Raw genomic sequence first — 14,144 nt, 5'->3', positions numbered from 1 at the left:
TTACCCTGGTACGTGAATACTTATTTTGAGCTTTTATTCCAAAATCAGTCACAGATATGTCTTAACACCTTTCCTAAAAGGGTTGCAAGTAGGTTTGTAATAGCAAGTTTGAAAACTTGAATACCTTGGTAATCATCATTTTCCCCAAAAGCAATATCAGTCAAAATTGTGTATTGATAATATTGTTCTAACATGTAATGCAATTAGATGCATGGTCTGATAATAGTTGTGAATGGATACAAATAACAGGTAATTCTGATTTTGAAGGAAATACAGTAAGCCAGCAAAGAAAGGAGTATGCTTATAAAAAGGGGCATGAATGTGAAGTAGGTGGTGAAATGAATGCTCATTTGTATGGTAATTCAGAATTTAGTGTAGATTCTTGAAGCTATTTTCCTGCATGTGTTCTCTTGAGCCAGATATATGTATATATTTTTTTCTTAAATCTAAAATCAATTCATAGAGAACATGTAGAGTAGATACAGCAACAGTAGAATTCCAAGAAGTTATGTCTGCATGAGTAGTAATACCCAGAAAGTGTGCATTAGAATATACTGTTCAGTAACTTTATTTTTATTTTTTTTTTTGCTTTGTGTTAAATTATCTACGGACAGTTGTCGAGGGCTTCCAACTCTCTCCTAAAATGAAAAGGAGAAATCGATCACATGAAGTGATGAAACTGCAGATTCGTGTTGGCTTCTAAATTAACTAATGCATGTTGTTTGTAATTGATGATACAAATGTGAATGTTCTTGAAGTTTTTTTTACACGAGTTGTCAAAGACTGAAAACCAGCAGTCCCACTGTGTTCATTCTTCCCACATTTGTAATATACTGCAACTCCTTTTATTTGTCCTAGGGTAGTATTTTCATTAATCAGTGATATGTTGTGACATACATCATCAGTTGTATTTCTCTGCAGTCACCCATGCACTGTCGGAGTTTAAGTCAATTTTCATCGCACAATGTCAAATTTTTTTACTTTGAAGACACAATGGAAAGTTTTTAGTTTCTTGCTTCCACACCACAGGTTGTTTAAAGAATCAATACTCTTAGAATCGCACATTCCCATGATCCTACATGGCAGTACAACACACTACCTGCCGTTTTTACCGAAGACAGCACTTTCTGTATCATTAGACCGCAGAATGTGTCAAATTCTGAAGAAAATCACTTCTCGTTTCCCTGTGGGTCAGAATGAATTTGGCCACAGACGAAAGATAAAAGGTTACCTTTGAGTCGTCACTTGTAGACTGACTGCCAAGAAAATTGTGTGTTGTGGCAAAGAATGGCTGTAACACAGTCCTGCCAAATATACTGCTGTTACATGGTATGCTACTGGTGTGGCCAGTTTCCACCAAAATAATTATATGTTGGTAGGTGGCATGTCCTGTCATGTTGAATTGGATGTGGATTTTTTTTTTCCTCTGTGTATTCTTGAGTAAGGACATAAAAATATGACTCATGGTTAAGTGTCTCACTGTGGATAATGACAGTATGTCAATGCTATGAAATACAATGTATATAGGGGCCTACATCAGTGCTTGAGCCATTAATTTGCAGATTGGATTTTTGAATAAATACAGTGGACTCCCGTTATAACGAAGTCCTCGGGACCGGCAGTTTTCTTTCGTTATAACGAAATTTCGTTATAACCGAATGAATAAACAATAAAAATACATAGAGTTGATCATGTTGCGGCCCTAAATTTTATTTCGTTGTAACCGGAATTTCGTTATAACCGTGTTCGTTATAACGGGAGTGCACTGTATACATTTACTTGTTCTAGTAGATAATCCCAATTCTCCTTTTCTAGCATGTGTAAATATCCCATTTGGTCCATTTTAGTTTTACCTTGTCATTGTATTTGCCTCGCCCAAAAAATTGCTGCATAAGTACTTGAAAGCATCTTACTTCTAAGGCCACTCTGTCATTGTAATTCTTCAACATGAGTATGTTTGTAAGAACCATGCTTTCTGTATGTTTGACAGGGTGTTAATGGACAAGAATGTAAATATATGCACAAGCTATGCTATGCATCAAGGATTTAAATGTGATATACATTTGCTATGTACATTAGTAATTTAAGTGGCAAATCTACCCTTTGGATATGCAGCATGAGTTTTGTACCTATTGTTTCCTGTAATTTCTTTCTTTTTTATTTAGTTTAAACAGATGCAGCATTTTTTATTACAATGTTTTGAAGTTTGTGTTATTTCTTAATGTTCTGATGCATTTGATCATGTAAGAAATTTGTACATATCCGTCCTCTTTAATGTAATTTCAATACTTTGCCAGTACTGTAACAAAGATAGTTTTTCTTTGCATACAGTGGACTCCTGTTATAACGAAGTCCTCGGGAGCGGCAGTTTTCTTTCGTTATATTGAAATTTTGTTATTACCCAACAAATAAACAATTAAAAAAACATAGAGCGGATAATGTTGTGGCCCAAATTTTTACTTTTTCTTGTAACAGGAATTTTGTTATAACCGTGTTCGTTATAATGGGAGTGCACTGTACATTGTATTTCACAGGCCACCTTACTGCAGTTTGAATAATTATGTTTAACAGTCTTGCCATTTGTTGTTTATATTTTTTTCGTAAAATATTCCCATTCAACTGTTTTTATATTGCAATCAAACACATCTCATTGAATCGTGAATTGAATGTTCAAAACAGTTTTGAGTTTGGCCGAATGGTGAGAAAGAGGAAAACAATCCAGCAAGTTGCTGAAATCCAGTCATGTGCGGGTTATTTATACCTTGGCCATTGTTCATGCTTTGCCGTCAGTAAGTCTTTGTTATCGCTTGAATAATCATTGTCGAGCTCTGTACAGATTCTTTTGTAGAAAGCCTCGATATCTTCATGTTCTCATACAAACTGTGAAAATCTTTAAAAGCTCCACTTTACTGACATGAAATACTGGTGAATTACATTCATGCCATTTCAGGCATTACACTCTGCTAGAAATATACTTCATCATAGGTGTGGAGTTCAGGGTTAGATAACTCTAATCGATTTTAATGCATGGATGTATCTGGCACTTTTTTTTTGCTGGCGTTTGTACATGCAGTCAAAGTGGGTTTTTCCCTGAACATACTCTAGCTTTTCTACTTTTACCATGGACTTCAGTCAGTTGAATTATTTGTATCATTCAGTTTGCTACGGACATCAAATGATATTCAAGACATGCTCATCATTTGCGCAATGAAAAGGTTCACTTTGTACCATAAGAAAAGTGTGTGCTCCTATTATACAACCATACTACGGTGCTAAATAAGTGCTTATTATATTTGATAAGTCATGTACTTACATGAAAATACAGATATATATATTTTTGTATAACTTTGATATTTCATGCATTTCTGTGAAATCTGTGTGTAAAAAAGAAATGGCACAATGCACATTTCAATGCCTACATGCAGTCACTTAAAATGTTATCATTGACACTTCAGAAATCATGGAGTAATTATGCCATGCACTATGTACAAATACACACACAGAAAAAAAAAAGAGTTATGTGAGTCGTCTCTTACTTTGTGTTGATTTCAACAGGTTTATTCTTCTCTCGGGAATGCTTTCACATGTAACATCAGAATAATCAAGCTTGGAAAAATTTACAAAGGGAATCATTCCGTGTGTGAAACAATATTATAAATTGCTTGCATTGACAGCATTTAGTTACAGGCAGTAAAAAGGGCTTTTTATTTTTGTAATCCCAACATGATATGGCATTGTGATTTTGAAACACAAATACAAGCCAACAGCAATTATTTGCATCCACTGAGTTTTTGTTATGTAGTTTACCAAGTAGGACCCTACTGCTTCAAGATTGTGTCTCCTTTGACTTTCTTGTATTAATCAACTCTTTGGGGATAACTACAGTAAATTGCATTGCCTTTAATAGATCGTACAAGAGTAAGCAATTAGTACACCTTGTACATGAAGACTTGCTGTGGCCAAATTATGGTGTACGTTCTTGTTAACAAGATATGGTACTTTAATTATTTTCCACACTGAACCAAAAATATGCCGACTGCTCTTGAAATGGGATTATGTCATCTACGAGTTATTCCTCCACAAAAAAAAAAAACAAAAAAAAAATAGTCTTAATCTCACAACCATTCTGGAAGAAATATATAACTGTATATATAAAGAAGTTGGGATTTTGGTAATCAGTAACAATACTTTTTCCAATGTATGCTGCTTTGGTTTGAAACTGCTATTCACACCTATATACATTCCATTAAAACATACATACAGGTATACTGTTTTTTCATTTGTTCTTTGAAACATTACCACTAGGTGCATTTCTATGTTCTGAGGATATCAGATTTTAATGTCGACACGGCATTCACTCCTGTGACAATTGCTCCCGTCTTATTTTCTCCAAGAACTTAAGATTAGGGTTAGGGTTTTAGGTTTAGTTTGATGCGAGGATTAAGATAAAGTTTACATTATGTTTGTGGGCAGAATTTATGTTTGGCTTGGCATGCAGATATTTCATGCAAGCAATTGTTACAGGAGCATACATGTATATCATAAACCAATTTTATCAAGGAAGACCAGCCATGGGTAAATATACACTCAGATTTTTACAAATATCCCATTGAAAGTCTCTTCTTTACCTTTGTAAACGATATACACATTGTATCAACATAATTCTACCCATTTTCGCTTTTGCCCAAAACTTTTGGCTTCTGTTATCAACGGGTAATTCCATCTTGATATGTTGCTTTGCATGAAAACAGCAAAGTCTGATGAATAAATCAGTGAAAATTTTGGTAAAAATCAGACACAACAAAAAGTCATGAGATATTAAATTAGACAGTTAGATTGGCACCTCTTTGTGATGTACCTGGTAGATGTTAAGCAGCTCTCCACTTATTTTGTGCACAAACTTTCACTAATTCTAATTTTTATCAAATATAAAGGCACAGACAGAAATTATCTGCTGAGGAGAACATGCAAAAACATTGCTCTTATTCTATACCAAGAACAGGCCTTAGGATTTTTTTTTTCACAAGAAAAAAACAAACCATAAACCAAATTCAGTGGCTTTGTGCACAAACCAAATGGAGAGCTGCTCAACATTTATGTCACACAGAGTTGCTCATTTGTCCTACTCTATAAACTTTGACTGTGTATAAGTTTCTGTGTGTGTCTGATTTTTCTCCAAATTTTAACTGATTTTTACAAAGCAAAATGATATCAGCATGGACTTTCCCTTAAAACAGCACATATTCTGTATTGATTTGTCTTGTACACTTCACTACATAATGCAAATAGCTCTCAAATGAAATTGACATTCACATTCATCGCAATACTCAAATTTGGAAGAAAAATATATACAACACTTTGAACATGGTAAAATTTAATATAAGTGTTCATCTCTGTTGGTGTCAAATAGTTTGTTATAAACTGCTTATAACTGTTTGTTATGACCTGGTTCCTGAGAGTTCTGGCATGAAATGTCTTTGGAGGTACATGTACCTTCATGGGAACTTGTTTGTATGTTGGATCAGCATTTTCTAGAGTCTGTAAATGACATGCCAGGTTTGCATACAAACTCAATAATTTGTCAAATGCACATTATATAGTTAAGGTAAGAAAGCTGAAATTAGAGCATCATAATGGTAGATGTGCCAAGGGAGCCCCATGTTAACTATACTGATTCAAAATTATAGGTAACTTACAGAATGATGCATCATTTCGATATCATCACCCCAACAAAATATGAACAGAGCCACTACTGAAGGTCCATGATGAAATTCACGTACAAATCTAACAGAAAATGTCATGATCTAATGCTGATGTTGACTTTGTGGTCTGAAATTAGATTTTTCATGAAGTATCTAAAAAAAAAAAAACATCATCCATAATCCAAATGAAACTGCAATAACCAATTTTCCATAATCCAAATGAAACTGCAATAACCAATTTTACATAATCCAAATGAACCTGACAAAACCAATCTCGAATTACAAACAATCACCATTACAATCATATGAGTGGTATCAGGTACATCTGTGCTCTGCATAATTTGCATACTTACTTTCAGTGATAAACATTTTACTTGTGATAATCTAAGTAATGCAGTGGACTCCCATTATAACGAAATCCTTGGGACCAGCAGTTTTCTTGCATTATATTGAAATTTTGTTATAACCAAACAGATAAACAATAAAAAACATAGAGCAAATAATGTTGCAGGCTGCATTTTCACTTTTTTTTTTTTGTAACCGGAATTTCATTATACAGTTAAACTCGCATAAGTCGACATCGCATATGTTGAATAATCGCGCAAGTCGATGATTTTAAAAAGTCCCGATTTTTCCCCATTGACTTACGTGTAATAATTCACTCACAAGTCGAATTTTGTAAGTCGAATACTCGCCTAAGTCGATGAAATTCCAAGAACACTTTCACGGAAAAACCATTAAATTCACTGTGCCTAAGTCGAATAAGATTTTATTGTGCAATAAATCACTGTCAAAATCACGAGACGCCAGTTTTTGTTTACATAAGAACTAGCCCGACCAGACAGGTGACAAAAAATGATCTAAAGTATCAAAATTCAAAGCGATCGCATGCGATTGTTGAACTCTCTTCGTGTTTGGAGGTCCGCTTGCTTGTAGCGGGTACAGCCCTGTCGCGCTAGCGCTACGTACGTACGCACAGCGCGACTGGGCTGTGTATAGTCTGTGTATGTTTGCAGTCTGCGCTGTGCAGTGGATGGATGAAGCTGCTGAGTTTTCAAAGCGGAAAGTAGGGGGAAAGTTACGGGCACAGGTAAATCAGAAGTACACCTCTACACGCATTTCAAGCCACGGTATGGTAAACTGGAATCAATCACTGCTCAAATATCGTTCATATTCACTTCCCCAAGGTTTAACGAGGGTGTAAAGTAATCCGACCTGTGCCAATGCTAATGCACTGTCCATGCAAAGTAAGCCGTTGCCCTGCCGGGCGACCCGTGCTGCGGCACACCTCTCCAGCTCTCGGCTCCAGAGTAGACAACATACATGTACATTATACATAATATACGTGTGGTGCGACTGTTGTTAAGTCGATTTTTTTCGACTTACGCACAAGTCGAAACTCGCCTAAGTCGATGTGTTTTGCTCAGTCCCGAGAAGATCGACTTATGCGAGTTTAACTGTAATAATGTTCGTTATAAGAGGAGTACACTGTACATCATTTAACAAGGTGAGCCCAAATATTATAACTCCTAATCATTTCAAACTAAATGCAAAACATTTGAGCTCTCCTTTGGTGATATACGGAATTTTCTAGGTAAGAAATATTCATGAGAGAAAATACCAAATATATTACTTGAATGAAAAGTAGGCTGAAACCATGAAAAGGGTCTCAATGGCAAAACATGGCAATGGCAATAAAGTACAATGAGAGTAATTTACAAAGGAGTCCTTGCATGTGATATTCCATCAAGAATGCATAAGGTAACCTCGTCAAGACTGACACTCGCTATTCCATGTGATTTGAAACTTATTGCATCACCCCTTGAGCAGCTTCTATAAGATTCTGCGCGAGACGTTTCGTATACAATGTACGTCTTTCACTCATCTAGGATAAGTAAACGCAAAAACTGTCCAAGAGCTTCAACACTGGAGAGGACGACAACAGTGATTTGACACTGGAAGCAAATTTGGGGTTGCAGATTGAGCAGATGGCAATTTGCATTGTTGCTGAAACAGAAGAGACCCTTTAACACATGCAATGTCTCAAAAGACAGTAGCCATAGCTGTATTTTATAACTGATTTAAACTATTTCACATAGATGATTCAATGGGGAGAAAAAAACAAACAGAAATGACCAAAATTATTGTATGCTTTCAAAGTGGCACAAACATTTCAAAAAAGGAAAGGATTAAAGTAGAAAAAATTGATATGCATAATCAAAGTAATAAATGTTGCCTTTTACAGTGAAGAATCACCACATATTATCATTCGCCTGTCTTGTTTTACTCATTATCATTTAAAAAAAAAAAGCTGAACAGTGAACCATTCTCTCCTTGCTGGATCAATGGCGTTCCGGTTACATGGGTTATCAGTATGGAGAGAGGGCCAACACACTCAATGTTTAGTTTCAACTTGACGCTTATACCAGCGGTTCCACTCCCGGGCTCCTTGACTGGGAAAAAGCAAGCGAGAAGAATAAATGTGAACATTATTTCAAGATATAGACATAGAGTAATAAAGTGATTTCCACGTGAGATATCACATGCCACTGAATTTTATGTCCTTTAAAGGAATGGTTGAGTCAGTGTTGACAGGGGGCATTAGATGTGCAAACTTTATTCGCGCAAGGCCCAAAATGCCCAAGATTACAATCACAATTAATACTCAAATGCAGAGAAAATTAATTGAAGCATAATAAGCTGAAACATTTCAGAGCCTTTAATAGCTCAGACTGATAGAAGTGATTACAGTGCTTAAGGAAGCTTATGAAAATGTAGAAGTGACTGAAAATGATGTGTAAACAAAAAGCAGTTGATAATGACAAATAACAGAGAGAAATACTACCTCATTCAGCAACATCGGCCATCCCCAAACACTCAAACCTCTTTTAGCTCATAAGCTGCTCTTGTAAAATAATGTTAGCTGAAGTAAAGGGTATGTGTACAGAGCTCTATGGAGGCAACAGTGTACCCAAGGCACCAAGACTTTTGAAACGAACAGAGCAATAGCCATCTGGTCAAAGAGGGAGAGAAGGAAACAAGAGTTCCACTTCTTTGGTGTCCCTTCTTTGTAGCACCTGTAGAAGATCACGTGCATCAAGAACTGGACTTCATTCTCACACAAGAACCCACCTCTGCAAATGACTGGTCTGCCTACTCATCTGTCGCATCGACAGGAGATTCCAATGTATTGCAAGTTACTCTACAATATAATTTTGAAAAAAAAAATGTAATAATGACAGAGACACTAGAAAGTTGAATAGCTTTACTAGACAATTCCATGGTCTGGGCAAGTACACAAAGTGCCATTTGGCTCTCATCTTGACAACAGGCAGTAATTTTGTGTGCAGATTGGGCTTCTGCTATTGATATCAAACCCCAACCAAACCCTGTAATGAATAAAGCTATAAAAAAAAAATCAACACAAGAAGAGAAATTGCCCAAGAATTGTTGGTTACCTGTAGAGTTTCCTGTAAGGTTCTGATAGCTGTTGCCAAGCTTGACTGATCACTTTGGCGACTTCCTTGTCTTTCAGGTGAGGCCATCCACTGTAAGGGTAAGGTAAGATATGGTGTTGAAAATAAAAAGACCATTATTTTTTTCAATGTTCTTGTTTATCAAAAATCTGATATAATGAGTTGTTTTACTACAATTTTTTTTTTTCAGAGCACCATTGACATCATGCATTTGTGTGATTCATATTATGCCCATACTCACTATAAAACATTGCATTTAAGAAATGGGTGCTGATGAATACAGCACAAGGTCTAAATGTAATTTGAATTTAAGTTTGACACATTTTACCCATCCCCCTTCCTTCTAGATACCAACAAATATTCAAGTTGGATTCCAAACCCAAATACCAGTGCTATGTTAAATGATCGTGCAGTGACATAGACTGCCTCCCATACTCACTCTCTGAATCTCTTCTGGTTGACTTTTGTAAAGAGCTGGTAGCCGTTGAGCCAGGTCCGCTTGTTTGGGAACTGAAGCCCATAGATGGAAGACAACAGCTGAGGATCTGGTCCCACATCAAGGGGAATGTCGACAGTTTGCTGGACTGGTTTGGAACGTAACCCCTGATCGCTTACATTGATGCTGGTGTAGGACATGCTGGAACCAGCATCACGAGTTTTGCAGCTCTTCTTGAAGCCAGTTCTTGGGTTTGACTTTGACTGATGTGTGAAAGATGAGTTGATGGTGTGGCTGGACAGGACAGATGCGATGTTGTCAGAACGGCCATGAGGAAGACCATACTTGTGGTTCAATTCCAGTGACTGGTAGCTTGATGATGGTAAGATCGGCAAGAACACACCACTTTCTGGCTGTTTGCATGTTGCCTTACATCCCCTTGTAGAAGGAAATGGAATTTCCCTCCGACTTGATTCCAGGCTGTGCGAATGTCCTTGATATGCTTTTTGGAGGCTAGATTCACCCTCTGCCAGAACTGCCACCCAGTCCTGTCTGGTCTCTGTGATACCACTACTGTGAGGTTTGTTCACTGAATCAACAACGTGTTCTTTGCAGGGGATGTACTTTGTTTTCAGTGTAGCAATATCTCTCCCAAGAAGATCGGAGAGAGTCTCTTCCTTCTCCTGGCTTGAATGGGTGCTGCATCCCTCCTGTGTAGACTCCTGGGCCTTCCCGCCGCTGGCAAACCCATCATCAACAGATGTCGTGCCCCAGCTACTAGATGAGGAAGTGTTCATGTTGCTTACACCGGAAGAGTCCAAGTCTGTTGGGCTCTCAGAGCACATCATGCTGCTTCCAGATGCATCGCCATGGAAACTCTCTTGTGAGTTCCCTTTTTCTCCCTTTGCTACTTCTTCCTGTGAATCCTTCCCTTCCTGGTAGAAATGCTCCGCCCCATCCAAACTTTTGTTTTCGTCCTCTGCACTGGGACAAGAGGTATGAGTTTTTTTCATACCTGTGCTCCTTTTGTTCCTGCACGACTTTCTCTTGGATCTGAAACCTCTACTCTTGGTCATTCGAAAGTTGAGATTGCTCATTAGCTCTTCCAAATCATTGAGGCTTACAGGGACATTGGCAGCAATTTCCTTTTGCACTCCATCTGTAAAATGGATACATTTGATGATGGATTGTAAGTGTCTGCATTGAAAGATTGAACAGATATTTACACATTTGCAAAATTACTAATCTTCAATCTGACTAGGCATAAAAAAGAACTTTTAGTACCTGAATTTAACAATGATATCCAATGTTTATGTGACCAAAATTGTTAACATCATATATTATTTAACAACATGAACTGCAATATGTTAACTACTGTAGCATCCTTTTGGCACCTCGAATAGTTGCATTGTTTATATCACCACATTGTCACTTCAGTATGATTTGCCCATCATTTGGAGCACAGAACAACACAAACTTTACAGCTTTCTGCAATTAATATCGCATTTAAATTTTCTCAGTGTGATTACATTTCATTTATATTGAAGCAGATGTATAATATGCATGTTATACATATATGTATATAATGATAATACATGTAGTGGTAGCCTGATAGCCTGGGGCTACTAAAAATTGAAGTCAGGCCACCAAATTTCCAAAAAGGTTATCTCTTTGCAAAATAATTTGGAAAGTACGATTTAAAATGGGTTGCTATATGTTTGCCTACAGTTTGGCCCATTTCATTTTTTTTTTCTTTTTTTTTTCTTCTTTTTTTCTTTTTTTTTTTGGGGGGGGGGGGGGGGAAAGGAGGGGGCACCAAAATGCAAAAATTAAAGACATTTAGTGGCCCAAACAGGCCACCAGAGAAAGTAGTAAGTGTTGAACCCTAATGGCCAATATATCTCTCACTGCTGCTTTATATAAGACTCACCTATGCAGGTGTAGATGGAAGAACTGAACGACAAATTTCTATCTCTGTTCTGAGGCTCAATGTGCATGGCAGCACACAGCTCTGAAATTTTGTCTTCCAAAAACTGGATGTAATCACTTGTCTTCCTCAAGACATAGTGCTGAAGAAGATAGAGAGAATATCAGTGGTCTATGATGGGGTGGTATTTGACAACGTTGTTGTTGTTTTTGTTGCTTTAAAAGTAGACATGACTGAACAATAAAAATGATTTTATGAAAACAGAAAATGTACATTTTGAATAAGTAGATGTAACATAGACATTGACTGAATGGATGCATCTTCTAGTTAAAAGAATGCAAAATTACATACTAACACATCCACACAGATTAAAAAAAAAACAAAAAAAACAAAAAAAAAAACTTTAATGTACCAAAGCTCTTTACTGAGTATAATATTAAAATTCAAATGGTAAATGGTGACCAGAAGGAATTCTTATAATCATGGTATCAAACAATAATCTTGCTACAAGTAAATGTGAATTCTCTCTATTTATCCAGAACATCTATCTAGACATTGCTAGTAAACTTAAAAATTAATGGAAATGCATATCAATTTGTATTTACCTTGGTTTCTGGTTCATTGGGTTCACAAGAAGGCAGTGTGGAGATGATTTTCCTTATGGCTACATTTAGGCTGTGGTGCCTCTGTCTGAAAGGTGAAGACACTAAAGGCATTGACATATTTGAAGACATGGTTGAAAATTTTGTCAATAAGGTGTCCATCTCTCCTACCAGAGGTTGGCACAACTCTGATGGGACTCAAGTCTTTTATTAGATGCTATATCACCACATAGAGAGGTCAGCCATTGTGTAAGGTACAGTGCACTCCTGTTACAATTGTATAACAAACAATGTTATAGGGCAAGTCCAAGATAAGGTCCCCTCAGAAGGCAAAATTTCATCTTTGCTCAATATTGACATGTTTGGTATCATTTTGAAGCTTATGAGTTGAAGTTTTGATTTCCATGGAGTAAAAAACGATATTATGTAAATTTATGCAAATTTCAAGGGCTTCATGTGCATAAATGTGAAACACAGTGTTACGTATGGGACATTTATAAAAATTCATATTTATTCAGAGGAAAGCAAATATTTGATTAATATGTGGACATAAGAAGTTCATCAAATAGTTTAACTTGGTATCAAAATTTAGGGATTATGCAAATGATTATGCAAATTAGTATCTTAGCTCGTGTCCTATCATGAAATGCCCCATACGTAACAAATTGAGGTCATTTTTTTAGTTTTTTTCTGAAATTTCTAAGGTTATTTGAATGCTCTTTTGGAAAGTTCTAATTCATTGTTTAGAGAAGTTAAATACCATAGAAAGAAGAAAAAATAGTAAAAGAAATACTTTTTATTAGGCAATGAAATAATGTTACGTATGGGACAAATACGTAATATGGGACATTCCCATACATATTGCATGTGAATGCATGTACAGTAGCTAGCTGGGAAGGTCTCTCAGTACACAAATGGTCAATAGGATGAAAGGGTATATCTCACTCATCCAGGTTAATGAAGCTCAAACACCTCATTTCTCCCAGCTATTTTACAGAATTTTTTGAAATTTGATTTTTAACACACATCCCTATGGGGAAATATTTATGGGTGTGACTACTGTGAGCCCTATAATACGTATGCCGTCACGAAACCGCAAATTTGACGCTGTCGCGAAACCGCAGATTTGACTTCGGAGCTGAGGCCGACGAACACGAGCCCCCGGATAAAATATACAGACCAGTGGAGAACCCTGTAAAATCTCAATAATCTAATGCAATGGTTAGGCCACTGCACTAACAGTAACGCGTTAGACTGACAATTATTGAATGGCTAAATTTTTAGCCCTGTCTGACGAAAGCACCCAGTTTCACTTCAACAGTCAAAACAAGAGTTTTCGTCCACGAGAGTGGAGAGGTGACACTGACACATGTCATGTAGGCCTAACGTTACGTGTGTACGGGTATTACATTACCGTTCGTGGATACGATGCAGTTCTTTCTTGTCCTCTTCTGGTGAATGGGCTCTCTTTTGACCATGATTGCCCTCCTCACAGTCCTGTTGAGATGAGTTCAACCTTGTCCTTGGTTTAGCATGAACTGGCAATCTAGATCTATTTTTTGAAGCTGCGAGCGACCGTCTTGGTTTCACTTTCCGGATCATTTTGAAACTTTTTTCACAATGAAATTTAGAGCTAACGTTTATAGACAGGGCATGCATCCAGGGCATGGCAGGCGTATAACGCGTGCATGCTATGCAAAAGTGTAAGACCCAGGCCCAGTGTGTGCATGTACCGTTAGCGGCGCGCATGTATATGGATATGCAGTGCCGTGTGGATATGCAGCATGATTATGACGCATGCATGTAGTTACACACGGCCGGGCCGGGCCGCGGACGATCACTTACTAAGCTGTTATTTTCGCGTAGGGCCTACAGATATTTTCGGAAATGAGGAGGTCATGAACATTTTCGCGAGATGTTGATTTCGCGAATGGACACGAAGCTGTCGTAAGTGCATTATTACACCAGCGCATGGGCAACATTTTCGCGTAATGTTAAATT

At 37.1% G+C, this 14,144-nt stretch overlaps 1 protein-coding gene across 2 annotated transcripts; it reads right to left on the bottom strand.

Moving 5' to 3' along the window:
• Nucleotides 1-8,026: 8,026 nt before the first annotated feature.
• Nucleotides 8,027-13,767, bottom strand: LOC140230631 (uncharacterized). 2 transcript variants are annotated; one of them, XM_072310784.1, is made up of 7 exons: nucleotides 13,558-13,767; nucleotides 12,147-12,231; nucleotides 11,545-11,683; nucleotides 9,618-10,773; nucleotides 9,161-9,250; nucleotides 8,835-8,904; nucleotides 8,027-8,155 (listed from the first exon to the last, which is right to left on the bottom strand). In XM_072310784.1, exons 1-6 carry the CDS (start codon nucleotides 13,743-13,745, stop codon nucleotides 8,856-8,858), a joined length of 1,707 nt encoding a protein of 568 aa, XP_072166885.1. In that variant the 5' UTR covers nucleotides 13,746-13,767; the 3' UTR covers nucleotides 8,027-8,155; nucleotides 8,835-8,855. The 2 variants fall into 2 exon arrangements, with proteins under 2 accessions (XP_072166885.1, XP_072166875.1); XM_072310774.1 differs by lacking the exon at nucleotides 8,835-8,904 and having other exon boundaries at nucleotides 8,031-8,155.
• Between the last annotated feature and the right edge of the window lie 377 nt (nucleotides 13,768-14,144).

This window comes from Diadema setosum, chromosome 1 (genome assembly GCF_964275005.1).
Source record: "Diadema setosum chromosome 1, eeDiaSeto1, whole genome shotgun sequence".
NCBI lineage: Eukaryota > Metazoa > Echinodermata > Echinoidea > Diadematoida > Diadematidae > Diadema > Diadema setosum.
This window is presented reverse-complemented; position numbering and strand designations above follow the sequence as displayed.

Excerpts from the sequence above, each read along its gene's own strand:
- LOC140230631 (XM_072310774.1), bottom strand. The coding sequence starts at position 13,745 with ATGATCCGGAAAGTGAAACCAAGACGGTCGCTCGCAGCTTCAAAAAAT. Across the intron at positions 12,232-13,557 it reads CTGCATCGTATCCACGAACG|ACAGAGGCACCACAGCCTAA; the intron begins GTAATGTAATAC and ends TTCACCTTTCAG. Across the intron at positions 9,251-9,617 it reads AACCAGAAGAGATTCAGAGA|TGGATGGCCTCACCTGAAAG; the intron begins GTGAGTATGGGA and ends TTACCCTTACAG.